General features: G+C 34.8%; 1 protein-coding gene across 8 annotated transcripts in view; it reads left to right on the top strand.

Annotated features, from left to right (window-relative positions):
• FER (FER tyrosine kinase) overlaps positions 1–27,071 on the top strand; it is a 452,292-nt gene that overhangs the window by 154,281 nt on the left and 270,940 nt on the right. For 6 of the 8 annotated variants that reach the window (XM_037984945.2, XM_008014098.3, XM_008014096.3 and 3 more), the window contains one exon: positions 519–708. In XM_037984945.2, coding sequence (XP_037840873.2) covers positions 519–708 — 190 coding nt within the window. Of the gene's footprint in view, positions 1–518; positions 709–822; positions 994–27,071 lie in introns of those variants that run through there. The other 2 variants (XR_005235731.2, XM_037984986.2) reach the window with 2 other exon arrangements.

Genomic DNA, 27,071 nt, shown 5'->3' with positions numbered 1-27,071 from the left:
CATCTTAGCCCTTAGTCCTTGTCACTGTAGCTTCACCTGCCTCCAGACACACATCCCTCACAACATATACACAAGCTTGGTATCCAGACTGTCACCTTGATTTTATTTATTTTACCCTAGGCACAGATCTGACCCTAGCTATATTGCCTTTGATACTTAAGGTAAATTTAAGATTCTGCTTCTGTTATTTTAATTCATTCTAGGCCCTACATCTCTGGACCTAAGTGTCTACTCTGTGAGGTATATGGTTTAGCTAAAATAAAATGAATGTCATGGATCATAATATATTTGAAAGCATCTTGAATTTGGATTTGACTCCAAACACTTCCATTTTGTTAATGCTAGCATGTAATAAATACTGTGATAACTTAAAATCTGCTTAGTTTCATATTTTTTATTATTCTAAAATGCTCTTATAAAAATGAAATCAAAGAAAAGCATAATTTACATATATGAGGTTTCCTTAATGTCTTCTTAATGAAGTTGAAATCATTTATATTTAATTTATTCTCTTTTAGTATTGTACTTCTGCTAAGCCAAAAACAGGCACTTGAAGAACTGAAGCAGTCAGTCCAGCAGCTGAGATGCACTGAAGCAAAGTTTTCAGCACAGAAGGAATTACTAGAGCAAAAAGTGCAAGAAAATGATGGGAAAGAGCCACCTCCAGTAGTAAATTATGAAGAAGATGCACGATCAGTTACATCTATGGTAAGCTAAAGAATAATCCAATGAGAAACTTGGAAGAGTAGTGTCTAGGTAATAAGTGAATACACAAATTACTCCAATTTGCTATAACACATTATTACTCTTGTTAATATGCAGGTCCTATTAAACTTGTTTGTAAATGCAAAATAGACTTGTCAGTCACCTCAGGTCACCTGGAGAGCACTTTCAGGAACCACCTGTAGAGTCAGAGGAAAAAGTTCTTCTCTTGCCTTCAAAACTGAAAGGAAAGACTGCAGTTGTTTTTATTCCTGGGAGACAGCAGGAAGGTAGGGTCTTATTCTTAAGAGAGAAGTAAACAATAAGAAGAAAGCTATTTATTAATTTTTTTCGTCTTAAGTAAAGTAGAATCTTATCTGAGATTGCTGGTGTATTTATTGCTTTTAAAATACAAAATATTGATTTAGTTTAAGAAGTTTTTTTCTGCTCATAAATGTGATCCTTAAACTACAATAAATACATTCAAATTCACCAACTTGAAATTCATTTATTTCATAGTTGTATTAGCTGTTTAAGAATGCCTAGTATAAAGTCTTTCTTCTCTCCTTTCCTTTCGTTTCCTCTCCTCTCCTCTCCTCTTCCTTCTCTTCTCTCCTTTCCTTCCTCTTTCCTCTCTCCTTCTTCTCCCCTTTCTTTCCCTTCCCCTCCCTCCCTCCCTCCCTCCCTTCCTCCCTCCTTGCCTGCCTGCCTGCCTTCCTTCCTTCCTTCCTTCCTTCCTTCCTTCCTTCCTTCCTTCCTTCCTTCCTTCCTTCCTTCCTTTCTCTTTCTCTTTCTCTTTCTCTTTCTTTCTCTTTCTTTCTCCTCCTTCTCCTTCTCTATTCCTCTTTCTTTTCTCTCTCTTCCTCTTTCTTTCTCTTTCTTTTTTCTATTATCTATCTATTCATCTATCTATCTATGTATGTTGGTGGTTCTCACCAAGTGGTCATTCCCCACCCATGACACCCTACCCAGCACCCCCCACCCACATACCTGGGACATTTGGTAGTATCTCCAGACACTGATTGTCACAATCAATGGGTGCTTTTGACATCTAGTGGGTAGAGATTGGTGATACATAGAACCTCTTAGAATGCACAGAACAGCCCCCTCCCTTCACATTACCAGCACAAAATTATCCAGATCAAAATATGAAAAGTGCCAAGGTTAAAAAAGTCTGAGCTATATCCTTGGCATTTCCTGTGGGTAACTTATAGAATTATTATAATTATGCTATAGCTGATATTTTAGTAATTTTTACTTTATGTGATTCTAAATGGTATGATTTGATTAAGTGGATTCATATGTCTCCATAGCCAAAAAAAAAAGACTGTGTCTGAGAATATGGTAAATGTAGAAATGAATATGAAGTATTTAAACAACTGTGGTGATTACTATTACATATTAAAATTAAACTATTGTGGTTATTAATATTGAGCCATATTAATCTACACATCACTTTGTGAATTGTGAATTATGAATCCTTGCTCTCCTTCACTGTCCTAGCTATAAGGATCTCAGCATATGTACCAAGGACCCTGTTAAATTCCCTTTCTTGCTTCGTGATTCTTGATAAGTATCTGGCATATGTGTTCTTTCAAAGGAACTTCTGAAAAGTTTTCCTTTTGTTTGGCTTTTGAATATCTTATCTAGTAAATCTTTTGTTCACTGAGTGTGGTTTATAATATTTCCGTTACCGTGCGGTTTTGGAAATGGTTATTTAAAAGACTTGGCCAGGCACAGTGGCTCATGCCTATAACCCAGCACTTTGGGAGGCCAAGGTGGGTGGATCACAGGGTCAGGAGATCGAGACCATCCTGGCCAACATGGTGAAACCCCATCTCTACTAAAATACAAAAAAAAAAAAGAAATTAACTGGGTGTGGTGGTGTATGCCTGTAATCGCCCCGCTACTCAGGAGGCTGAGGTGGGAGAATCGTTTGAACCCAGGAGGTGGAGGTTGCAGTGAGCCGAGATCGTGCCACTGCACTCCATCCTGGTAATAGTGCAAGACTCCATCTCAAAAAAAAAAAAAAAAAAAAAAAAAATTTGTGATCATCTGGAGTTTCATATTTCATAATCATTGAAGAGAAGTTTTGTTTAATGAATACATAATGTTTCCGAGGTAGTGTATAGTGTAGCTTAAGAGAATCAATTTCTTTCTGGCACCTTCAGGCTCTGCTCTTGTGTCCATTTATTCAATGGTGATAATACTTTATATATTTTTACAAAATGGTGCTGCATATTTCATTTTATCAAATTTATTTTAAATTGTTGAAATACTAATTATAAATTAGATCTTACCTATTTGCTGAAGCAATGCTTTTAGTCGTTAAGGATTTTTTTGTAAAAGAATATTATAATATATGTAGTTTAAAGCAATAAATTATTATTTTACAAATAAGACAGGGCATTTTTACAAATTAATGCCAATTAATGAGATTTTACAGCATTTTTTCAGGAAAGTTAGAAATCTTTACAATGCCTAATTCCTAAAACTTAAGAATACGTCTACATGTATCAGTGAATCTTTGTGTAATTCAGTTTTTCAATTAATAATTAGAGTATTATTTTTCAGTTTACTTGGAACAACAAAAAGAATCAAAGCTTTAAATGATTTTGTCCCCAAATAACTGTTTAAGCATTGCTTTATGAATGATGTTACAAGAAAAGCCTGAAATTCACATAAGCAGTTCTGTTGATATTTTCTCTTTATAAATTCCATTGTTATAAATGGTATACAATTTCAGTAAGAGACTTATTTGAATATTGGAAGAATTGGAAGAACTCAAAATTAAACTACTGTATCATGGAAAATTGTGCAAATTTGTGTAAATATTATTTGAGAGCAGGAGAGACAATGAATTATTTCCACATGAGTTTTGGAGAGAACAAACATTCTCCATGATCTTGGTTAATGGCAGTGTTACTGAAAATACCGACTCTTCAGTGGTGAATGCTTCTGTGGTACAGTGCTTTAAGGAACTGCACCCTTGTACTCTTATAAAGGTTCCAAATGATCAAGTGTATAATCAGGGTTGGGGTTGTATAGTCAAGTTCGTAGAAGTATTGATGTTTATTTTAGCTCTATAAGTCAATGAGAGTTAAAGCTCATTGTTAGAGTTTGAATGTTTATTCTCTCCAAAACTCATGTGGAAATTTAACTGCCATTGTAAGAGTGTTAAGAGTGGGACCTTTGAGAGGTGGTTAGGTCAGGAGGGCTTCACCTTTGTGGATGTAATTAATGTCTTTATAAAAGAGGGAGTTCAGCTCCCCTTTACCTCTTTGCCCACGTCCCTACCCAGGCCATGTAAAACTAAAGAATTCTTTCCCTTTGGAGGATGCAGTGTTCAATGACCCATCTTGGAATTGGGGATTAGGCTCTTTTCAGATGCCCAGTCTGCTAGCAACTTGATCTTTGACTTCCCAGAACTGTGAAAAATGAATTTCTTTCTTTTTTTTTCCTTCACAACTATACTAATGAGGAAATAAATTTTTGTTTTTTTGTAAATTACCCAGTCTTAGGTATTCTGTTATAGAAGCACAAAATGGTGTAATACTCCTAACTATTAATTTACAAAAATCTAAAAATGTATAGACACAGATAAATCATCTTCATCAGGACCAGTAATCCCTCTAATGTGGTCTTTTTTCACGTTAATCTGGCCAAAATACAAAGGAGAAAATGATTAATTTTAGTATAATTCTATTTCATTTATTCACTCAGGCAGTCTTTACTGAGTACCTACTATGTGCCAAGCACATTTCTAGGTACATGGAATACATTAGTGAATAAAAGTAATAAAACAGTCTCATCTTTTAGAGTTATAGTCTATGATGAATGGCAGTTAATAAATAAGTAAATTATATATCATGTTGGAAAAAAAGTGGCAAGGAGTAAAAACAAAGCAGGGTCAGAGGTTGGTACCCAATTTTAAATGCAAGTCAGGATAAGCATCATTGAGAAGGTGACATTTGAAGAAAGACTTGAAGCAGAAAGCTAATAAACTACTTCAATTTTGGGGGAAAGAGCATTCCAGCCAGAGGGTACATCCATTGCAAAGGCTGTAAAACAGGTGCATGTCTGGACTGTTCAAGGTTTAGCAAGAAGGTTTAAGTAGAAGGAAATGTGGAAGTATGGGGAATGAGGTTAGAATAGTAATGGAGAACAGATCTTGAGGCCTTGGATTATGAATTTTCTCTGAATGAAATAGGGAGCTATTGGGTAGGAGGGCTATAACAGAGGAATGACATGCCCTGACTTTCAGTTTAAATTGGATAGCTACGGCAACTATGTTGAGAATAAACTTAATGTGGGGAGTAAGGATGGAAAGATGAGACGATTGCAGAAACTTACATGACAGAAGATGACAGTTTGAGCAAGGATGGTGAGATACCACTGTTGGTCAGAAGTGTTTAGCTCCTGTATATATTGTGAATCTTGAGGCCATGAGATTTTCTGTGGATGTGGAGTATGAGAGAGCAGAGTCAAGAATGACTTTAAGGTTTTTAGCCTGAGCATTGAAGGAATTAAATTGGTTTTAAGTGTGGTGGAAAGACTACACATAGAGCAGCTTTGATGAGGAAGATCAAGCCTTCAGTTTGTTTTTCAAAAACAACAAGTCAGCAGAAATTTGGGTATTTGGGCTTGGAGTTCAAGAGTATGATTTGAACTGGAGGTAAAAATTTGGGAGTTGTAGACATCAGATGGTATTTAAAACCATTTGACTTTAAGAGGTCATCAAGTGAGAGAGGATAGAGAAGAAAAGAGGAACAAAGACTGAAGTCAAGTTAAGAGGTCTGAGAGAAGAAGAATCAGTAGAAGAGACTGAGAAGAAGAAACCAGTGCAAGAGAAGAAAATCAGGAGAATCTGGTGTCCTGAAAGTCAAGTGAGGCAAGTATTTCAAAGTAGAGAGAGTGATCAGTTGTGTTAAATGTTGTTGATGGGTGCAGTAAGGTGAGAACTGATAGTTGAACATTGGAGTTAGCAATGCAGAGGTCATTGGTGAGCAGTTTTAACGGAATGGTGGGGATAGATCACTGATTAGGGTGAGTCTAAGAGAAAGAAAAGAGAATAATTGTGTATGGTGAGCATAAACATATTTTTCATGGACTTATGCTGCAAAGGCATATGAAAAATAAGGCAGTAAATTTGAGAACATGGGGTATTTATTTGAAGAGGAGGAAATTATCGTATCTGAATGTTACAGGTACAGTCCATTAGAAAGGGGAAAGCTAATCATTTTGAGAAGAAATGAGTCAATTAAAAAAAAATTAGAGACAAAGTCTTTCTCTGTCACCCAGGTTGGAGTACAGTGGCATGACCACAGCTCCCTGCAACCTCAAACTCCTGGGCTCAAGTGATGCTTCTGTCTCAGCCTCATGAGTACCTAGGATTTAAGGTGCAAGCCACCATGCCTGACTAACTTTTAGTTTTTAATTTTTGTAGAGATGGGGTCTTGCTATGCCACCCAGGCTGGTCTTGAACTTCTGGCTTCAAGTGATGCTGATGCCTCACCCTCCCAAAGTTCTGGGATTACAGGCATGATTCACCATGCCTGGCCCAGAATAAATGTCTTAATAAGTGAGAGAGGATGGAATCTAGTATCCACATGGATTGGCTTTAATATTGGCACAATAATTGGCAAGCAGGATGGTAATTCCTGGTTATGTGGGTGGCGATTTTGTGAATGTCCTCTTCTGATTGCTTTGTGTTCTCAGTGAAGTAGAATTAAGGTCAGGGTCATTTGCTGAGAGTGATGATATGGGAAGAGGGTATTGGATGTTTGAAGAAGGTGTGAAATCATCTAGGAGAATGGAGAATGAATGGACTAGGACAGTGCAGTGTGATTGCTGAGTAGTAGTAATGGTTCACCTAAGATTGTGGTTCTACACAGTACAACCAAGAATATATGGTGGACTATGTAATACTTGGATCTTGAGTTTAAGGTGGGACTTGTCAGCATGGTTGTACTTTTTTCTGCCAAGTGTGTTCAGCCATCCTGGCATGATATAGAGTGGGCAGAAAGTTGGATTTCTTTAAGGTTGTGGTTATGCTAGATAAGTATGATGAATTAAGTAAGAGAGGGGAAAAGGAGGGAAGATGTGTATAAGAAAATGATTATAATGATTAAAGAATTAAAGCTGTGTAATAGAGAGGCCATCAAGAGAGGAGTGGAGTGTAAGGGAAAGTGCTTTGAGGAGACAGGTTGTTAAATCAGGTGATCATGGCATACTCGGTTAGATAATAGAATCTTAAAATTTTGGAGTTTCCTCTAGCCAGTGACAGTAAGCAGAATCAGAAATAAAAGTGAAACATCTTCAATGACACACCTGTAAGGGAATATAAGAAATAATAATCGCTTTGTGTCTACCACAGCAATAAAATCCTGCCATTTTACAAACCTTAATATTATTAAAAAAAAAAAATTTGGTAGACTGGGCGTGACAGCTCACACCTGTAATCCCAGCACTTTGGGAGGCTGAGGTGGGTTTACTGCTTGAGTTCAGGAGTTTGAGACCAGCCTGGGCAACATGACGAAACCTTGTCTCTACAAATATATAAAAATTAGTTGGGTGTGGTGGCACGTGCCTGTAGTCCTAGCTACTCAGGAGACTGAGGTAGGAGGATTGTTTAAGCTGTGTAGTTTGAGGCTGCAGTGTGCCACGATTGTGCCACTGCACTCCAGCCTGGGTGACAGAGTGAGAGCCAGTCTCAAAATAAAATAAAAAAAATTCTGGTCTATTAGTAGAGTAACCTTTAAAAACCATGAATCACAGTGTTACCTTATTTGCAAAGGTTCACTCTACTTCTCTGAACTTAACAGAGTGTTTCTAAGACTTAGGATAACATTGGTAAAATTAGTCTTTTCTGCTATACCATCAAGTTTATAGACTACTGGAGGGGAATAAATTCATTTGAACTTTGGCAGAGGAAAAAAATGAGCTGTAAGAATACATGTCTTTAGAGCATTTAGAGAGAAATATCTTTGAGGCCATTATAATTACAAAAGGAGAAGTACAATTATAACTTACGGAAGGTTTTCCTAGCAAAACCGTAGTCGTATTTATTTTGCTAGGCTGGCAGTAGTACTAGTCTGAGTTTTGTTGTATTGATTTGATTCGTTAGATTAGATAACTTCTTTATTTTATCTGTGTATTTACCATTAGTTTGTGGGATGTTAAGAAGTGTACCACAGAGAAGTGAGTTGCAGAATTTGAGTCATGTTGGGTGAAGCCAAAAGAAACAGTAATATTGACTGCAGGAACTTTCTAAGCCTTTCATATTAAATGTCCAAGAGGGGAAATAGTATATGGAATGCAGTGTTTCTGAAAATATTGTCCCAATTCCCTTTCAAGGAGCCTCCTGAGGGGACCGTAGTGTAATGGAACATACTTTGGGAAATGCTTAGTTAGAAGATAAATTCTTTCTTATTTAATTGGGATAATCACAGATTAAATGTCTAATAATTCTGAAGACATTTTGAATTGCTTATGTGTTCTTGAATTTAAGGATTATTTTATATAATGCTTCAATTCTAGCTCTTTGGGGTAGAAGAATCTGCCTTCTGGGGCAAATTAGGAGGGTGAACTCTATTGACTCATGGTGATGAGAATATCAGAATTTTCTAATCTCTAAGTAAACATCAGCTGCTGACTTTCTTATTATATTTATTTATTAAGAGACATGTTCTTCATTCTTTTTTTAATTATCTGGTTTTAAGAACATAATAAGTATTCAGTCAGTATATGCTGAATTAAAGAATTGGACTTTCTTTTCACTACAGAATAATCTGGTTATTTTACTTTATGACAATATATGCTTTGGACCAAACATAAAATAATTTTGATTGAAAGAATCTCCCTTATATGTCAAATATGTCTAGAATTGATGGCACCATAAAATGAATTTCTCCTTTATAAATATAATTAGCTAGTCTATATGATAATTGCCTTTGTTTGTTTCTGAAATTGCACGTTTTGTTTAAGCCCCTTTGCTAGACCAACACACAACATAGATTTTTCTTCTCTGCACATGTTACTTAGTTTTGCTTAACTGAGCAGCAGTATCAGTAAAATCCTGCTTTGTTACGTTTTCAACCAACAACACATTTAATTTGTTGGCTAAAAATTGCACATGTACATGGGTCTGAGTGTCCTTTCTTAGTGTCGCAGTTCTCTTCCTTAGAGGTAATCTTCCCGAAGTGTTGTATGCAAATAAAAGCCCAAGTGTAAATGATATGCCTCCTGTTCTTTTTACATAAGTGTTAGAGCATACAACAGTAGGGTTCTATATCTTGCTTTTTTACTTAATGCATCTTAGGTATCATTTTATAACAGTGAATGTACAGTTCAGGTTTTTTTTCATTTATCCATTTAAAAAGCAAATATTTATTGAATGTCAGGTATCAGGTATCATTTTAGGTTTTGGGGATACAGTAGTGAAGAAAATAGAATTTTTTTTTTCACTGTTATGGGCCTTTTACTCTAATTGGAGGAGGCAGTCAATAAATAAACAAATAAATACATAGTGTGTCAGGTGGTGGTAAATTCTTTTGAAAAAAAGACAGCAAGATTGGGGGCAATAAGGCAATGAGTGCTGGGAGTTATTTTTATGCATAGTGTGGTTAAGGAAGGATTCCTTGATAAAGTGGCATTTGTGCAGATCTTGATAAAGTGGCATTTGTGCAGATATCTGGAAGAACTGAGAGAGCAAATGAGACTGCTTGGGGTGAGAATATTTCAGGCAGTGGGAAGAGCAGATGAAAGGAGGAACCAAAAGGAAGCCAGTGTAGCTGAAGAGAGAGAAAGTAATAGGAGATAGGGTCTGAGAAGTAATGGGCAGTTAGATCATAAAGTCATACAGACCTGCGTAGGACTTCAGTGCTAACTCATAGAGAAATTAGAAATCATTGAGCGTTCTGAGTGAGGGAGTGACATTTTTACATAGTTTTCAATTTTTTATTGTAAAAACATCTTCAGTGAAAATCCTTATAATACTATTATGTGTAGTTTATGTGTAAGATACATTTTAGGTTTTGTTCAGCTTACATAGGTTTAGATTTTACTGTCAAAATAGTTGAAAAGTTTCTGAACCTGAGAACAATGTCAGTTATGGATATTAATTATAACATTAATGCTTCAGTTTTGTAGATTAGTAAATTTTTGCCTCCAGCTTTTCTGTGGCATGAATTTTTACCATGCTGAACTTCAATGTCTTAATAAACCATTACTATTATTGAATTCTTCTATGGATCTGACACCTAAAGTATATTTACAGTTGCATGTTATACTGTATATAAATTTGATATATAAATTTCTAACTTATGAAACAGGTAAGCTAGGAGGTGACTATGATTATAATCATTTTCCAAATGATTCAGGTCAAGATTCCATTCATCAATAGCCGTTTTTCTTTGGCTCATATAAATGAAGTCATTTCACATCACGTTAGCCAATGGATGATGCCAGAAACACTCTTTTTCATTACGCCACAGTATCTTAAGTATTAGGAGAGAAAAAACAACGCTTAAACTTTCAAAATGTTTTCTAACAGTTATCTGTGTTCGTGTTCATATGAAGTGGATATATAGGCCAAAATGAAGTAAATAAAAATTAGATTCTCCATTTGCTTTTGGAAAGAACTGTATATATATGTGTGTGTGTGTGTGTGTGTATATATATATATTTCAAATTTGTCTTTTAAATTATGAATTTGTTAGTTTCTTAGCATAAACTAACTGGCCAGGGGTGAACTAGCCCTGGAAGGATATAATAAAAGGAGAGAGAAGATAAAGTTAGGTAAGAATTAAATATCCACTATGATTAATGCAAATAAAAAGAATTCCTCAGATTTATTTCTTCAGTCACTTGGGATTCAACAGTGCTTAATGATTACTTACCACAGGAATATTATGTAATGGGGTTTTGTGGGAAAGATGGGTCAAAGAGATTTAGAAGCTGTTACAGGATTTTGTTGAAGAGATGGAGCACAAGTAATTGATTTAACAGTTAATTGAAAGTTGGCTGAATTTTGACTTGTATGTATTTATACATTAAGACATTTTTTAAACTTGTGTTTAGCAGTACTTATATATACTCAATAAATGTTTATAGATGAAATGAATAGGTACAGAATTTCAAAAGCAAGTTAAAATTGATGTAACTCAATTTTTAAAATGGTTTAAATGTTAAAATTGTTTTCATCAAATATTTCCCACTTTATTAATAAGTAACTGTTGCAATGGTATTCTAATGGTGAAAAAATCTGTAGTAGTTACAAAGATAATGACTAACGAGTGGTTGTGATAGAATCTTTGCTCTAGGGAGAGCCCCAGCTGTAGAGCCAGACTTCTTGGGTTTGAATCTTTGCCCCACCACTTAAGTAAATGCAGGGTATAAGCCAAGTTATGAGACTTTTTTGTCCTCATTTCCCAAGGTGTAAAATGAGATTACTGTGTTACCCACCCTTGAGTTTGCGGCAGGAATAAATTTATACATTTAAAGCATGCAGAACAGTGCTTGTCACTTAGTAAACTAGTATTGTCTAATATTTGATTATTTGATTAAACATCACAGAAGCAATAATAAGTTAATATGTGTGCTTACTTTTTTGCTGGTCTTTTTTCCCTGTTCTTGGTATTATTTTCTCATTAAGCATAAATACTTCCTTTTAAAAATTCAAACTATTAATTTTTAGATGATGGGTAAGCATATTTGGGATCTACTCTTCTCTGTACTTGAAATATTGTTATCCTTTAGCCACAATAGATTGGAAAACATTTTTTTAAAAAACTGTCATGTAATTAACTATGACTTATGCATTACCTTCATAATAGCCTTTTTATGACATTGTTAGAGTTGATCAGCTATTTTTTCAGACATTTTTAGTGTTACTAGTTTAACTATTAGAAGTCTGCTTTTTTCCTTTCTCATACATAATTAAAGTTTGTTTAAATTTTTACATGATGCAATTTTTATAAAACATAGCACATAATTCCATTATTTTAATGTTAGTTTTCTTTTATAGTTTAATTTGATGAAAGAAAAAAAATCCCTAAGTACAATTATATCTTATTTATTCATTACTAAAATAATATATCTATATATTTAAATAATCTGCTTTGGAAAATAATTAACAGCTTTTGATACTCATATTGCTTCCTTTTAACAGTTCTCCTTTCAGCCATCTTATGCAATACCATGATTTTATTAATTCTACCAGTTGAAACCTGTTTTTGCCATTTCCTTTGGTCCCTTTCTCTCAGTATTGTTCAAAGACTATCTTTCTAACGTCGGGGTAGGGTGGAAAAGAATGTGGGAATTGGAGTCAAATTATCCTGGGTTTAATTGCCTTTAGGTGGATTTTCACCCGGTAAACTACAATATCTTCATTGGTAAAATCTAATTAATAATATGCACTTCATAGGATTGTTGGATGAATTTATGAATGAATGTAAAAACAATATACAGCCCCAGATACAATTAGGAAGGTGCTTAATGCACATTTGGTTTTTGTTCCTATTCTTTCCCCTTTTTCTCCATTTCCTTTTCCCTCTTTTTTTTGTCTCTTCCACTTTTCCCTCCCTCCCCTGCCTTCTCATGAAACACAATTAACCAACTTCTTTTTTTTTTTTTTTTTGAGATGGAGTCTCACTCTGTCTCCCAGGCTGGAGTGCAGTGGCACAGTCTCGGCTCACTGAAACCTCTGCCTCCTGGGTTCGAGCAATTCTCGAGCTCACCCTTCTGAGTAGCTGGGATTACAGGTGCCACCACCACACCCAGCTATTATTTTTGTATTTTTAGTAGAGACTGGGTTTCATCATCTTGGCCAGGCTGGTCTTGAACTCCTGACTTAGGGATCCACCTGCCTCGGCCTCCCAAAGTGCTGGGATTATAGGAGTGGGCCCCTGCGCCTGGCTACAGTTAACCAACTTCTATAAGTATCTGTTATGTGCCATGGATATAGATAACATGGAGTAGTAGACAAGAGTCTCTGCACTCTTAGATCTACGTTCAGCAAGCAGAAAATTGCAGTAAACAAAGGATTAACAAGAAAACATCAGATAGAACTAAGTACTCTGATGAAATTGATCATTAATATTCCTTAGGCTTCAGTATTTAACACTCAGTCTTCAATTTGGTTTTTTTTTTTTGTATTCAGGTATTGGTGGATTTTTTTTTTCTTTTGTCATGATTTAGACATCAATTGATTGACACCCAAATGTACATTTTCAAGAAAATTGGGAATACTGGAATACCATTCCAGATAAAGACAAAAAATGAAAGCAGAGAGAAAGTTAAGTGATTTAAACAATTTCATGCAGAAAAGGTTAAATGTAGTAAAACACTTTAGTTTATTGGGAACAATTTCATTATTATTTATATACCAATAGATTTTCTTCCTTTGATTTTCTTTTTTAGATTAACTGTTTACCTGACAGAGGTAGTATTACCTGGCATTCATTTTGTGTTAATTAAAAAACAAAAACTTTGGACTATGATGATATAGCTTAATATGGGAATATTGTTTGAGAAACTGAACAGAAATTTAATTACCTGAAAAAGGAAGATATTTAAATGCATTGCTGATTTGCTGTAATAACTTAAAAATTTTTTTAAAACCTTTTTTCTTTCCTTACATTGTTCTAATGAAATAATACCTGTTAAGAATGAAATTGCTAAAGAAATTTCTATTGATAGATTAATAGTTCTTTTTTCCTGCCTATGCAATAGTTTTTGGGTACTCATTAAAAAAATTAATCAATCAAAAAGTAATTGCTTGGCATGTAAACCATCATATAACATGTTCAAGTCATTTTGTTACGATTTTTAAAAATAATTTAATTTTCTTCAACTTGAAAAAAGTCATTCCAACCTATACAATTTGGCTGCTGATCTCTCTATTAAACTGAATAGTATTTGTTTTAAAATTTATATTTGAAGGCTAGGTGTGGTGACTGGCTCATGCTTGTAATCTCTGTACTTTCAGAGGCTGAGGTGGGTGGATCGCTTGAGCTCAGGAGTTCTTGACTAGCCTGGGCAACATGGAGAAACCCTGTATCTACAAAAAATAAAAAATTAGCTGGGTGTGGTGTCACGTTCCTGTAGTCCTCAGGAGACTAAGGTGGGAGAATGGCTTGAGTCCAGGAGGCAGAGCTTGCAGTGAGCCAAGATCACATCACTGTTCCCTGGCCTGGGCAACAGAACCAGACCCTGTCTTAGAAAACAGACAAACAAAAATTATGTTTGAAGGTGTTGCTATCTGGCGACTTAATTGTGGGTAGATTTTTGACAATGTATGTAGTGAAGGATTTATATGTTTTTATCTCCAAAATCTTATGTTCTGAATTTTGAAATTATTTTATGACATTAATTTCTTTAATTGAAAGTTTTTATAAAGAGAATATGTGAATGATTTATTGCCTCATTTGGTATCAGACGAATTTTAAATCCTATTTTTTATTATAGTATTATACAGAAAGTTGTTTCTCATTATACATATTTAAAAGCTTATGGATCCACTGTTAATTTTTTAAATCATCGGTTTACTTGGCAAATCACAGATGAAGGATGTGATCTGAAACTAAGGAAAGGTTTTCTCTATCACAATTTATTTAGACATCTTTGAGAGTAGAGGCTAAGTTTTCTTGAAAATTCTCAAGGTTATGTAAAAAATCATTTGTTCCTTGGAAGGAGAAACAACTCATTCAAAAAGTATCGGTTACACTTCTATTCTGTATTTAACTATACGGTATATATGAGAGGACTATAAGAAGAATATAAACAAATTCAGATTTTTAAATCTGCCTTCTTTTTGAAACTTGAATTAATGGTGTCATACTGGTGATATTAGAAAAAAAAACATTTGAACAACTAGAAGGGTACCACATAGTTAAGAAACAATCTTCAGAGAGACTAATAGAGAGGAGCACTTTGCTGAAGTAAATGCCTATGTGTATGTATTTATATATGTATCATATATACTTATATATATTAATAAAATAATATTTTGAGAAAAAACTTTATATGTTGGATAAATATCAGTTTTGATTTTAAACTTGTGCTACATAAAGAGGAAATTTCAGATGTATTAAATACTCAAATATTTTTAAAAAGCCACAAAACTACTAGAAGAAAATATTAGTGAGCATTTTCCTATATTGGAATTAAACTGCATTAAATTAAATTAAATTCAGTTTAATTCCAAATTTCCTGTGTTGAAATTAAACTGAATTAAAATGCAGGATAAAAACTGGGAATAATATGTGCTGCTGATGTTACAAAGTATTAATGTTTGTAAATGTATAAGTAGATCATCCAAATTGGTTTAGAAAAAAGTAATGCACCAATTAAAAATGGACAAAGATTATGAGTAAGATATTCATAATAGATTAAATATAAATTTTTGTAAGAATATTTAAAAACTTTTCAACCCACTAGTAATGAAAAGAATGATTAAGAAATGCAGTTATAAAATAATGAGCTATTAAACTTGTCTATCACCATCTACAGTGGCTTTCTTCCAACCTATTCTCTACTCTAGCCAAAGTTATCTTTTAAAATTTCAAATCAGTCTGGTTATAGTGGTCCCAGCAAGAATGGAGACAATGGTTTTTTATGACTTTCAGGGGAAACACCAAATTTCTTGACCACACTTAGCATAATTTCCCTATTTTTTGGAAGGCTTTTACTTTTTTTTTTTTTTTAAAAGATTTGTTTAAAATTTAATTCCATTTTAGATTCAGGAGGTATATGTGCAGGTTTGTTACATGAATATATTGTGTAATGGTGGGGTTTGGGCTTCTGGTATACCCATCACCCAAGTAGTGAACATTGTACCAAATAGGTAATTTTCAACCCCCTCCGCTCCTCCCACTTCGCCCTTCAGGAGTCCCCAGTGTCTATTATTTTCAGCTTTGTGTCCAGTATACCCATTGTTTAGCTCCTACTTATAAGTGAGAACATATGGTGTTTGATTTTCTATTTCTGAAGTTTTTCACTTAGGATGATGGATCATGGCCTCCAGCTCCATCTAGTTGCTGCAAAGGACATTATTTCATTATTTTTTTATGGCTGCATAATATTCCATAGTGTAAATATACCACATTTGCTTTATCCAGTCAACTATTGGTGGATATTTAGGTTGATTCCATGACTTTGCGATTGTGAAAAGTATTACTATAAATGTATGAGTGTAGGTGTCTTTTTGATATAATGATTTTTTTTTTTTTCTTTTGAGTAGATACCCAGTAGTGGGATTACTGGGTCAAATAGTAGTAGTTCTATTTTTAGTTCTTTGAGAAATTCTCCATATTGTTTTCCATAGAAGTTTAACTAATTTACATTCCCACCAACAGTGCATAACATTTTCTTTTCACCACATCCACACTAACATCTGTTGTTTTTTGACTTTTTCAAAATAGCCATTCTGACTGGCATAAAATGATGTCTCATTGTGGTTTTAATTTGCATTTCTCTGATGATTAGTGATGCTGAGCTTTTTTTTCGTATATTTCTTGGTCATGTGTATGTCTTCTTTTGAGAAATGTGTGTTCATGTCATTTGCCCACTTCTTTTTTTTTTTTTTTTTTGAGATGGCATCTCGCTCTGTTGCCCAGGCTGGAGTGCAGTGGTGCCATCTCGGCTCACTGCAAGCTCTGCATCCCGGGTTCACGCCATTGTACTGCCCCAGCCTCCTCAGTAGCTGGGACTACAGGCACTCGCCACCACGCCCAGCTAGTTTTTTATATTTTTAGTAGAGACGGAGTTTCAATGTGTTAGCCAGGATGGTCTCAATCTTCTGACCTGGTGATCCACCCGCCTCGGCCTCCCAAAGTGCTGGGATTACAGGCGTGAGCCACCGCGCCCGGCCTCCTTTGCCCACTTTTTAATGAAGTTGTTCATTTTTTTCTTATGGTGTTTCAGTTCCCTATAGATTCTGGATATTAGTACTTTGTTAGAGTCATAACTTGCAAATATTTTCTCCCATTCTGTAGATTGTGTGTTCTGTTGATTGATTATTTTGATGCCTAAAACTTTTTAGTGTAATTAAGTCCCATTTATCTATGTTTGTTTTTGTTGCGTTTGCTTTTGGGGTTGTTGTCATAAATTCTTTGTGTAGACCAATGTCTGGAAGAGTGTTTTTTAGGTATTCTTCTGGAATTTTTATAGTTTCAGGTTTCTGTTTGAGTCTTTAATCCATCTTGAGTTAATTTTTATATATGGTGAGAGACGTCTAGTTTTATTCTTTTGCATATGGCTAGCCAATTTTCAGAGCACCATTTATTGGATAGGGTAGCCTTTCCTCATTGTTTATTTTTGTGAACTTTGTCAAAGGTCAGTTGGCTGTGGGTAGATGGTTTTATTTCTGGGTTATTTTGGTTCATTGATCTGTGTCTATATTTGTACAAGTATCATGCAGTTTTACTTATGATATGGTTTGGCTGTGTCCTCACCCAAATCTCATCTTGAATTGTAGCTCTCATAATTCCCACGTGTTGTGGCAGGTACATGGTTGGAGGTAACTGAATCATGGGGGCAGTTTCCCCCATACTGTTCTCATGATAGTGAATAAGTCTTACAGGATCTGATGGTTTTATAAGGGGTCTCCTCTTTTGCTTGGCTCTCATTCTGTCTTGTCGGCTGCCATGTAAGAAGTGCCTTTTGCCTTCTGCCTTCCACCATGATTGTGAGGCCTCTCAGCCACTTGGAACTGTGAGTAAAGCCTCTTTTTCTTTGTAAATTACCCAGTCTCAGGTATGTCTTTATCAGCAGTGTAAAAACGGACTAATACAAGTTACTATAGCCCTGTAGTATAATTTAAAGTCAGATAATGTGTTGCCTCCAGATTTGTTCTTTTTGCTTAGAATTAAACAACAAATTTCATTAAATGACCTGCCTAAAGGGTTTACCTTGTCTGGCCCCTACCATGGAGTTTTTTTTCTTTTTTCTTGAGACAGAGTCTCGCTCTTGTCGCCCATGCTGGAGGGCAGTGGCACGATCTTGGCTCACTGCAACTTCTGTCTTCCAGGTTCAAGAGATTTTCATACCTCAACCTCTCAAGTAACTGGGATTACAGGCGCCCACCACCAAGCCTGGCTAATGTTTGTATTTTTAGTAGAGACGGGGTTTCGCCATGTTGGCCAGCCTGGTTTTGAACTCTGACCTCAGGTGATCCACCTGCCTCAACCTTCTAAAGTGCTGAGATTGACTACAGGTGTGTGCCACTCTGTGTGGCCCCATGAACTCTTACTAATCTGAATGGATACTGGTTATAATCACAGACATGATGCTATGAAACGAGCAAAACAAGAAAGGAATATATAAGGGTTGAAGGCCTGGGAGAAAAATTTTGGGGGTATTACCTGGGCTGGTTGTATCAATTGAGTTATGAACAAGTGTTATTGGAGTAAGTAACTATCAAGTGTGGTTTGAAATCTTACAGGTGAAGAAATTCTGACTGGTAAGTTCCAAGTTACAAATGGTAGAATGAGTTACTGAAGTTAAGCATAGATGAGTACTTTCGGAGGTGAAGCCGTCCGAGGAACTTTGAGGCCTTGGGTATAAGAATCATTTATGATAATGCTGGGGGTTGAGCTGGAAAGAAAATAATCTTAAGCTACTTGCCAAATACCTCAGTAAATGAAAGGGAGTGTCCGAGAGGTAGATGAGAGTACTGAGAATGTAAATGTCCACAAATGGTTTCATTTATGCTATTATTATACCTATTGCATCTCTTATAATTATTTTCTATATAAACTTTTACTGGGTAACACAGTACCTGGCAAAGAGTAGGTACTCAATAAAAATTTTTTGAACATGCTTAATGTTGCAAAATGAAACCATCAGCATTTAGGTAGCAGTTTTTACTTAAATGTGTGACTCCACATATTCCTTGTATATAAATACCAAACAAAACCAAAACACTCAGCTAATGTATAGGGGTAAATTAGTCTGGAATCTGTGTGATAAAGTAATAAACTCATAATTCTTACAGAAAGGAAAGGATGCAGAGTAGTAGTCTTGACTAACACATCATTTATAGATAGGCAAAGTAGAAATTTGGTATGCTGTGTTATTTAAGCAGAGCCAGAATGTCCTCTAAAATCTCTTAGCCACAACCACTACTTTGGAAAGCCTATTGGGCAGTATCTACTAAAGAAGGAAATGTGCACACCCTGTGACTCAGTATATCCGCTCCTGGATATATACCCAATAGAAATACATATATAGTCTTTCAAAAAGGCATGTACAAGAATATTCACAGGAGCACCATTTATAATGACCTCAGGTAGAAACTGTCCAAATGTCAATCAACAGTAGAATACATAAATTGTGGGATACTTACCCAATGGGATACTCTGCAGTAATGAAAATAAACAGATTACAACTACATAGAACAGTATGGCTGAATCTTACAAAAATAATGTTAAGTGAAAAGACACCAAGCAGTACATATTCTGTGATTCCATTTATATGGAGTTCAAAGAAAGGTAAAAGTAGTCAATGACATTCGAAGTTAGAATGGTGGTTCCCCTTGGTGGGGTGGGTGTAGAGACTGAAAGGGGCCACACAAGAGACCTCTAGAGTATAGACGGTGACTTGTTTCTTGATCTGTGTTCTGCTTACAAGGACTTCTTCAATCTGCAAAAATGTATAACCCGCACACTTTTGATATGTAAACTTCGCTATATTCATCTTGTACTTCAATGAAAAATTTTAGAAAAAAATTGTTCTAACTTAGCATAGGACCAAAATGAAAGCATGCTTAACTTCTCTCTCTGTCTCTCTCTCTCTCTCTCTGTGTGTGTGTGTGTGTGTGTGTGTACACGTGTGTATGTTAGTTTGTGTGTTGAGCTTTCTATGGCTATCTTTTCAGAATTATCTGGGAGAAGGAGGAGCTTTTTAAACTATATATGCCATGCTTACTTTTCTCTGTTACCCACTCTCTAACCATTATTATTATGTTTCTTCTATGGACCATGTGTCTCCTCTTCTTTCTCTTTTACTGAGAAACTATAGTTCGCTATTATTTTTGATAACAAAGTGTTGTATTCTTCAGATCTCTTGTGGTTGAAAAATAATGACTATTGGGCAAAGGATTTTTGTCTTAAAGATCCTTATTAAATTCTGAATGCCTCTTGGAGAAGTAACATGTTAAGCATCATCAGACATTAATATGTACCTCAAATCAAGGTCTTGTGGAATTCAGGAGCAGTGGAGTCAGCATGGAAGTGGATAGCACAAGCATGTGAAATGATACTTTGAATGGTAGTCTTTATTCTGATAGGCAGGCTAGTGAGGGGCATAGTGCTGGAAGGGAAGGTGAAAAGTTGCTGAAGATTAATTTAGCCCATTTCACAAATTTGTGTAAGCCTAGCTCTTCGCTTTTCAAAAGCAATTTAGATTAAGAGAAGTATATAGGAAAAAATAATTTAGAATAGAGGAGAAGGCTAGGGAAAAGTTCTTGAAATTTTAGAAAGAAGAACACATTTCTTTTCTGTAGTATAGCCAGGAATGGTGGTGGCTACAGGTGTAAGCAAATGGGTTTAGCAAAGACAAGGAGGGTATGGGTTAGGCATGTAACTTGGAAGGAGTTGAAGTAAAGTAGGATGTGGATTATGAAAGACACCTGGTTTCAGAAGTCAGTGAACAAAGGACTAAAGAAGGTCAGGTAGCGATGGAATCTAGTTAGTAAGAAAAAGCTTTAGTTGTCTTTTGAGAGATTTAGTTAACCTAAGAGTCTCCAGAACCTTAGTCATTACAAATAACTATTTTTGGCCTGGCCCAGTGGCTCATGCCTGTAATTCCACACTTGGGATGCTGATGCAGTTGGATCACCTGAGGTCAGCAGTTTAAGACCAGCCTGGCCAATGTGGTGAAATCCTGTCTCTACTAAAAATATAAAAATTAGCCAGGCGTGGTGGTGGGCGCCTGTAATCCCAGCTACCCTAGAGGCTGAGGCAGGAGAATGGCTTGAACCCGGAAGGCCGAGGATGCATGAGCTGAAATTGTACCATCAAGATTGACACTCCATCTCAAAACAAAAACAAAAACAAAAAAACAAGTAGCTACTTTCTGAAACTCTGGTAGTTAAATGGCTTTTGTTTGTTTGTTTGTTTGTTTCATAATAAGGCGCAGTTTTTGTGGAGCCTGAACATTGTTCTTATTCCACAAAGGACTTTTGTGTTTTTTGCAAGGGGATAAATTACTCTGTCCTAATTAAAATTTAATTTTGGCGGGAACTCTTTTCTTTCCCCCAGTTTTTTGTTGCTAAGGCCATTAAGGAAGAATTAAGAAAGAGGTAAAGGAGATATATGTCAGAAGAAAGGTTGCAAGAAAAACAGGTGAGGGCAGGAAGATCAGTAAAGAAAGGTAAGGAAGATGAAAGGTAAAGAACAGGAGAGAAAGGAAATACAGAAATGAGAGGCAGATAAAAGGACAAACAAAAAGGGAGTAGGAAAAAGGAGAGGAAAAAGAGGGCCTGAGGTAAGAAAAGCTTTTCATTCCCTCTTCTCTCACTTTTCCCATACTCCCCTGCTTGACTCAGGGTACTATGATATGACCCACTTCCCTCTTCTCTCCTGCTTTACTCTCCAGGTTTCCATTTTTATTGACTACTGACTTGAGAATTTTTCCTCTGTTTCTTTTTTAAACTGGAGCTGTACAAGGTAAGAATTCATAGACAAAAGGCATTGATTATATTTGCATTCTCAAATTAAAAATATTTGGAATTTAAAATAAAAATATTTATTGAGCCAATCTTACTTAAAGGTGTCAAAACTCTTCCTTTATAGTTTAATAAAATCTAATATATAGATATAATTTGTGGTTCAGATACTTAGGAAAATTCATTATTATACTTGATTCAAGTTTTACGTCAGGAGCATAGTACAAATAGAAAATTGTTTATCTGTACTTACGTGATTCATTCCAAATTGTTGATTCCCAAAAGCTTTTATTGGGAGGTATTTAATAAGATAAAATGAAATGGGAAATGTAGATGTTTACCTTAGTAATTTAGGCAACCCCCCACCCCGACACCCCATCTAACAGAAATCTGAAATGTAATTAATTGTAGCATTGGATCGGGAGGGACCTGGATGAGTATAGACTTGCATTATATATATAGTTATTTCAATTTTCTATTAATTGTGTTGTGGGTATTTAGATATAGCTTATGTTAGCAGTGTTATATAATTATTACAGATAGCTGTACCTTTTGATATAGTGAGCCTTTTCCAATTTTATTACTTATAAAATATTCATAGTCTTTGCTATTTATTAGGCTCAAGTGTAGGTGTGTTATTAGAAAAGAAAATTGCCAGATAACTCTGTCATGTTCGCTCATGGGTTGGATGGCATGAGATGAAATTCAAGTAATCTTGAAAACTGTTACTGAGATTCGTTTTTGTTCTCCTTTTGTGTGTAATAGAATTATATAGACTTTTTGGATAACTGCCATCAATTTCATATTATATTTGATCATGTTTTCCAGGATTTAATTCCTGTATTAAATCTAATACAAATTAATTGAACATAGGATTCTGTATTTTGATCAGTTAGCATTTTCTAGTATGATACAGTATTCTGTATCATCTTTTATTCATATAATTGTCTTTGTGTATTAAACATGAATTTAATCAGAAAATTTCATTGCCAGGCTTTATAAAATAATAATGACAATCCACGAGGCTTTCTTTTATTCCAAAGGACTATGATACAAAGATAATATATAGATATGTTGATTCTGACTTTTTGCTAGCTATTTAACTCAACAGAAATTAATAAGTATGTGCTTTCTAGCTTTTAATGACAGCATACAATTTAGAGGCCTAATTTTAACTTAGTGGTTGCTCATTATAATTTTAAAATTATGCTGAGGAATTAAATCATAATTGTTTCTATTTTTAAGATAGGCCATGCTTTTAAGGTGATGGAGTAATTATTGCAAACACTTAAGATAATTTGATATATGGGAAGTAAAACAAGCATGGACTAGTCACACTAGACCAATGAAACACTGATCTTTTGTTCTCCACAGGAATATGAAAGTCTAATTTAACTTTTTTTCAGATAAGTCAGTTTAAGTAGAGTTAATTTAATTTTTGTCTGCTCTTCCTTATTGTTTTCTTGGGCGATTTGGGGGGAAGTTGCCTCTTTCCCATTTCCCAAAGTCAGAGACAGCTTTGATTTCTTGCTGAGTAGGTGTATGATGTAACTTGTGATTATAACTGAAAACCAAAGAACACAAGGGAAGCTTCTTGCTTGCTTCTGATTTTCCTTAGAGTCAAACAGATGATTAACAGGAAGTATGAAAAAGCTGATGCTTTAAGCTTCAGCTTTATCACCTCTAAGAAAGGTAGCTCAGTAGAATGACCATGTCTGGGGGTCTGAAGACGCCAAGGAGCATGATGCCACCAACTCTTGGTAATCAGGCTTTTGTTTTAAATTGTTCAGAGGTAAGACTGTTATAGCACCCTGAATAAGTAAACCTCACATTGCAGGGCTTTTTGTAAAAGATTTACATGTTTGTGTTCATTTACTCATTTATTCATTTCCTGCCTTACTCCCCAGAGTATTTGAGGTAGCTAATGACAACAACATTTGGGAAAATATAAATATAAAATAAAATGAGAACCAGGAACAATGTAAGTTGTAACAGGATATCAAGACTATAGTTTATAGGATGTATGTATAGTTACTACCCTAGAGCTATTATTTTGTCTCTAAGCTTTCCAAAGGCCAAAATGAAAAGGGAGTTAAAGTCATATAACACTCTTAAGTAAAAGAAAGCATGTCACATTGCAAGGGAAGCAAAGCTTTTCATTGTATTGAGCCCTAATAGAATTTCTTACTGGAGGCTTTAATTCTGACTTTTGTAGTGGCAGTGCCCTTTACAATATCACTAAAGCTAATGTAAGAAGGAGATTCGTAAGGCCATCTCTTGCAGAATCTAGAATCCATCAGTGAAAGTGTAGGCCATGACATCAAAATGGTTCTATATGGGCCTAAGAATTAAGCAGTCTCTAAATTGATTTTATCCAATAATATAATCTAGATTTAGAATAATGGGTGGTGGACTGGGTGTGTTTTTAACAATCCTTTCTTAGTGTCACTTCTCTCAGCTAAAGTTTGGATATGCAATGGGTAATTGTATTCTGTGGGGAGTTCTTAGTTGTATTCTGAGGGGAATTCTCTCTCGATTGCAGATATTCTATACTTGTTTGAGGCTAGATCTGTAAAATTAGTAGGATTTATTAGTTAATTCATTAGCTGAGTTTCAAAAATTTTGAAGCTGTATTTTTAAACAATTAGGTATTTTCTATGTTAAAAATAATGTTTATGTTTGTGAAATTATAACTCCCACAAATTATTCAAGTTGTTTCCCTTGTTAGGATTAAAAAATATTGCTGATGATTGAAGGGTAATTTTCAGTGTTAAACTTCAACTTTTGCTAACAATTTTCATTTTACATTTTACTCATTGATATCTTACTGTTTCTACTTTTTTTTTTAAGTCGGAGTTGGATCTTGTAGTTGGTTATCTTGATTTCGCTTTGTAGAGTTTTTTGATAGCTTTATAGATGATCAGTATTTCTGTAGGTTTTCTAGATGAGTAAAGAGTACAGAAAATTTAGCTATTGTATGAAACATGTTCTATTTTGGAGGGAGGGTTTTTCTAAACAAATTTATTTGGTTGCTATTAAAATGGAAAAATTTAAAGTTTCCAAAAGATTCTTTGAGAGATACTTAATTTGATTCATTGACATTTGTCAATAAAGCCTCATAAGTAATTTTAACATGCCATTTAGCAAAAATTACTAAAAGAACTAATCCTTAATTACTCTTCACTATGTGCTAAGCAGTATGCTATATATATAACATACTTTATATACTACTGGCAAACAGTCCTGCAAAGGAGTTATTCCAGCCCTTCAGACAAGAACATTGAAGCTTGAAGAGATTAAGGAACTTTATCAGAATCAGTGTGGCAGATTCAAACTCAAATAGAAACTGCCTGACAGAAGTTTTTCTGTCAGAGAAACTGACAGAAAGTTTTTCTGTCAGAGAAACTGACAGAAAGTTTCTCTGTCAGGCAGTTTCTATTTTATACAATCAATGTTGCATGGTTACTAAGCCAACAGATGTGTAATCAGAGGGACTTTAGTTCAAATCCTCTGTGCTATTAGAGTATCACCATAGGCAAAATCACATAACCTCTCTGAGATAAGATTCCTTACTGGTTAAAAGTGGCAAGTCATAGAAACCTCATAGAATTGTCTTGAAAGTTAAGTGAAATCGCACTTGCAAAAATGTTTAGTACAGTGCCTGGTATATAGCTAAGTTCAATAAATGGTAGCTATAAAGAAAGAAGATGTTTCCTTCATGCCTCCTAAGTAGAGTTTTCAGTATTTTCGTTTTGGAGACAACAGTCCCCTTAGCATAGATATTTTAGTTCTTTTTAGTTATGTAATACCGAAAGGTAAGAAATTACCAGCAGGTGGAGCTCAGTGTCAGAAAAATCAAATTTCTGAAATTGAGGTATTTTATCACCTTGTTTTAAAAATAAAATTAAATCCATATAGTTTTAAAATTTATATGTGAAGGCCTTCCTTTTTTAATCCTACCTACCAAGAGTTATCACCCTGCAACTTGGTTTTTAAATGTATAGAAAGAATGCTTTTGTTATAATTATTTTAAATCATTTGCTATATCTGGTGTCATATATAAGGTATGACAGTTCATTTGCATGAATAAGACATTTTTAATGTGAACTTAATTTATAAAGATTATCTTTGATCATTTCATACAATAATTGGACTGATAATCTTAAATTTAACTTGACAAAACCCTCAAATCTGCCATTCCTACAGTCGTCTTAGTAAAGGGTACTTTCAGTCAATTGCTTAAAATCAAAATCTTGGGAATCACCCTTGTGTTCACTTTTTTCCAAATCCTATTAGCAAGTTATCTTGATATTACCTCCAAAATATATCCCATATCTGACCTCTTGATAACATATCCATTGTGATCATCCTAGTAAATTCGCCATAAGTTAAGATCTGAACTACTTCAGCCAGTTTACCTGTTTGTTCCCTTACACTTTGTACATTTTATTTTCTGTATAATAGCTTGAGTTATCTTAATGTATAAATGAGATTTTATATTTCTCCTGCTTATGACCCTCCATTGGTATTCCTGTATAACTAGAATAAAATTCTAATCCTCACCATGAACTCAATTAGATGATCTCATCCCTGCTTACTTCCCCTCATTATTTCCTACTAGTCCTCACCCATCACACTCCAGCCATTGAGGTCCTATTGTCCTTTGGGTATAGTAAGTTTCTTCTTATTTCTGGGCCTTTATGTTTTATCTCCTTTTAATACTTATTCCCCAGATCTTCATATGACCAACTGCCTTCTTTTGATAATTTCAGGTCAAATGATACTTCTTTGGGAGATCTCTGACTACTTCAGCTGTAATAGACCCTATCTGACCCCTGCCATCATTATTTATCTTATTGCCTGTTTCCTTTTCTTGCAAAGCACTTACTTTAGTATTTTTACCATTTCAACTATTAGTACAATTATTAAGAATTTACTCTGTGGTAGGTTGGTTCTAATAATTTACTCTGTGGAAGGTTAGTTCTAAATATTTCCATGCATTAAATACTAATATATGTACTTTGGTATGTATGAACTCATTTGATTATGGTATGTATGTATGTATGTATGTTTTTATTATCTGTCTTCTACTATAATCCCTGCTTGTTCCTCAGACTGTAGCTTTAAAAAGGTAGGCACTTTCATTATGTTTACTACTATTTCCTCTGCCTTGTACAGTGCTTGCTATGTAGAGGAGGCTAAGTAAATATTTTTTGAATATTGGACAAGCTCTTAGAACTCATATCAACAATAGAGTTACCAAATATTTATGTAAAATAATCTCCTAGGGGATAGGGAACATTTCAGTGGAAGAAATCATACCTGACTGATTATTCTTAGAGCCTTTTTTAGTGAAGGTAATAGTGTATATAAAATAAGCTACTTAGGTTTCAGAAAATACATTGGCAATGTTTTTTACCAAAGGTTACTAAATCTTAAATCACTGCTGAAATGGGAAATGGGCTTTTAGCATGACCCAAGAACAGGTTTAAAATCAGAAGCCAAAAAGTAGGAATAGATGTCTATTTGACTAGAAAAGTATAAAGAGCAAGGTGCCCCAGCAATTGATTATCACATCTGTTATGGTTTGAATTATGTGCCCCCGAAAGATATCTTTAAGTTGTAATACTCAATACCTGTGTACGTGACCTAATTTGGAAATAGGGTCTGTAGTTGTGAACTAGTTAATATGGTGAGCTCT

Source organism: Chlorocebus sabaeus, chromosome 23 (genome assembly GCF_047675955.1).
Source record: "Chlorocebus sabaeus isolate Y175 chromosome 23, mChlSab1.0.hap1, whole genome shotgun sequence".
NCBI classification, from domain to species: Eukaryota; Metazoa; Chordata; class Mammalia; order Primates; family Cercopithecidae; genus Chlorocebus; species Chlorocebus sabaeus.
Note: the sequence above shows the minus strand (reverse complement) of the source record. Positions and strands in the feature narration are given on the sequence as shown.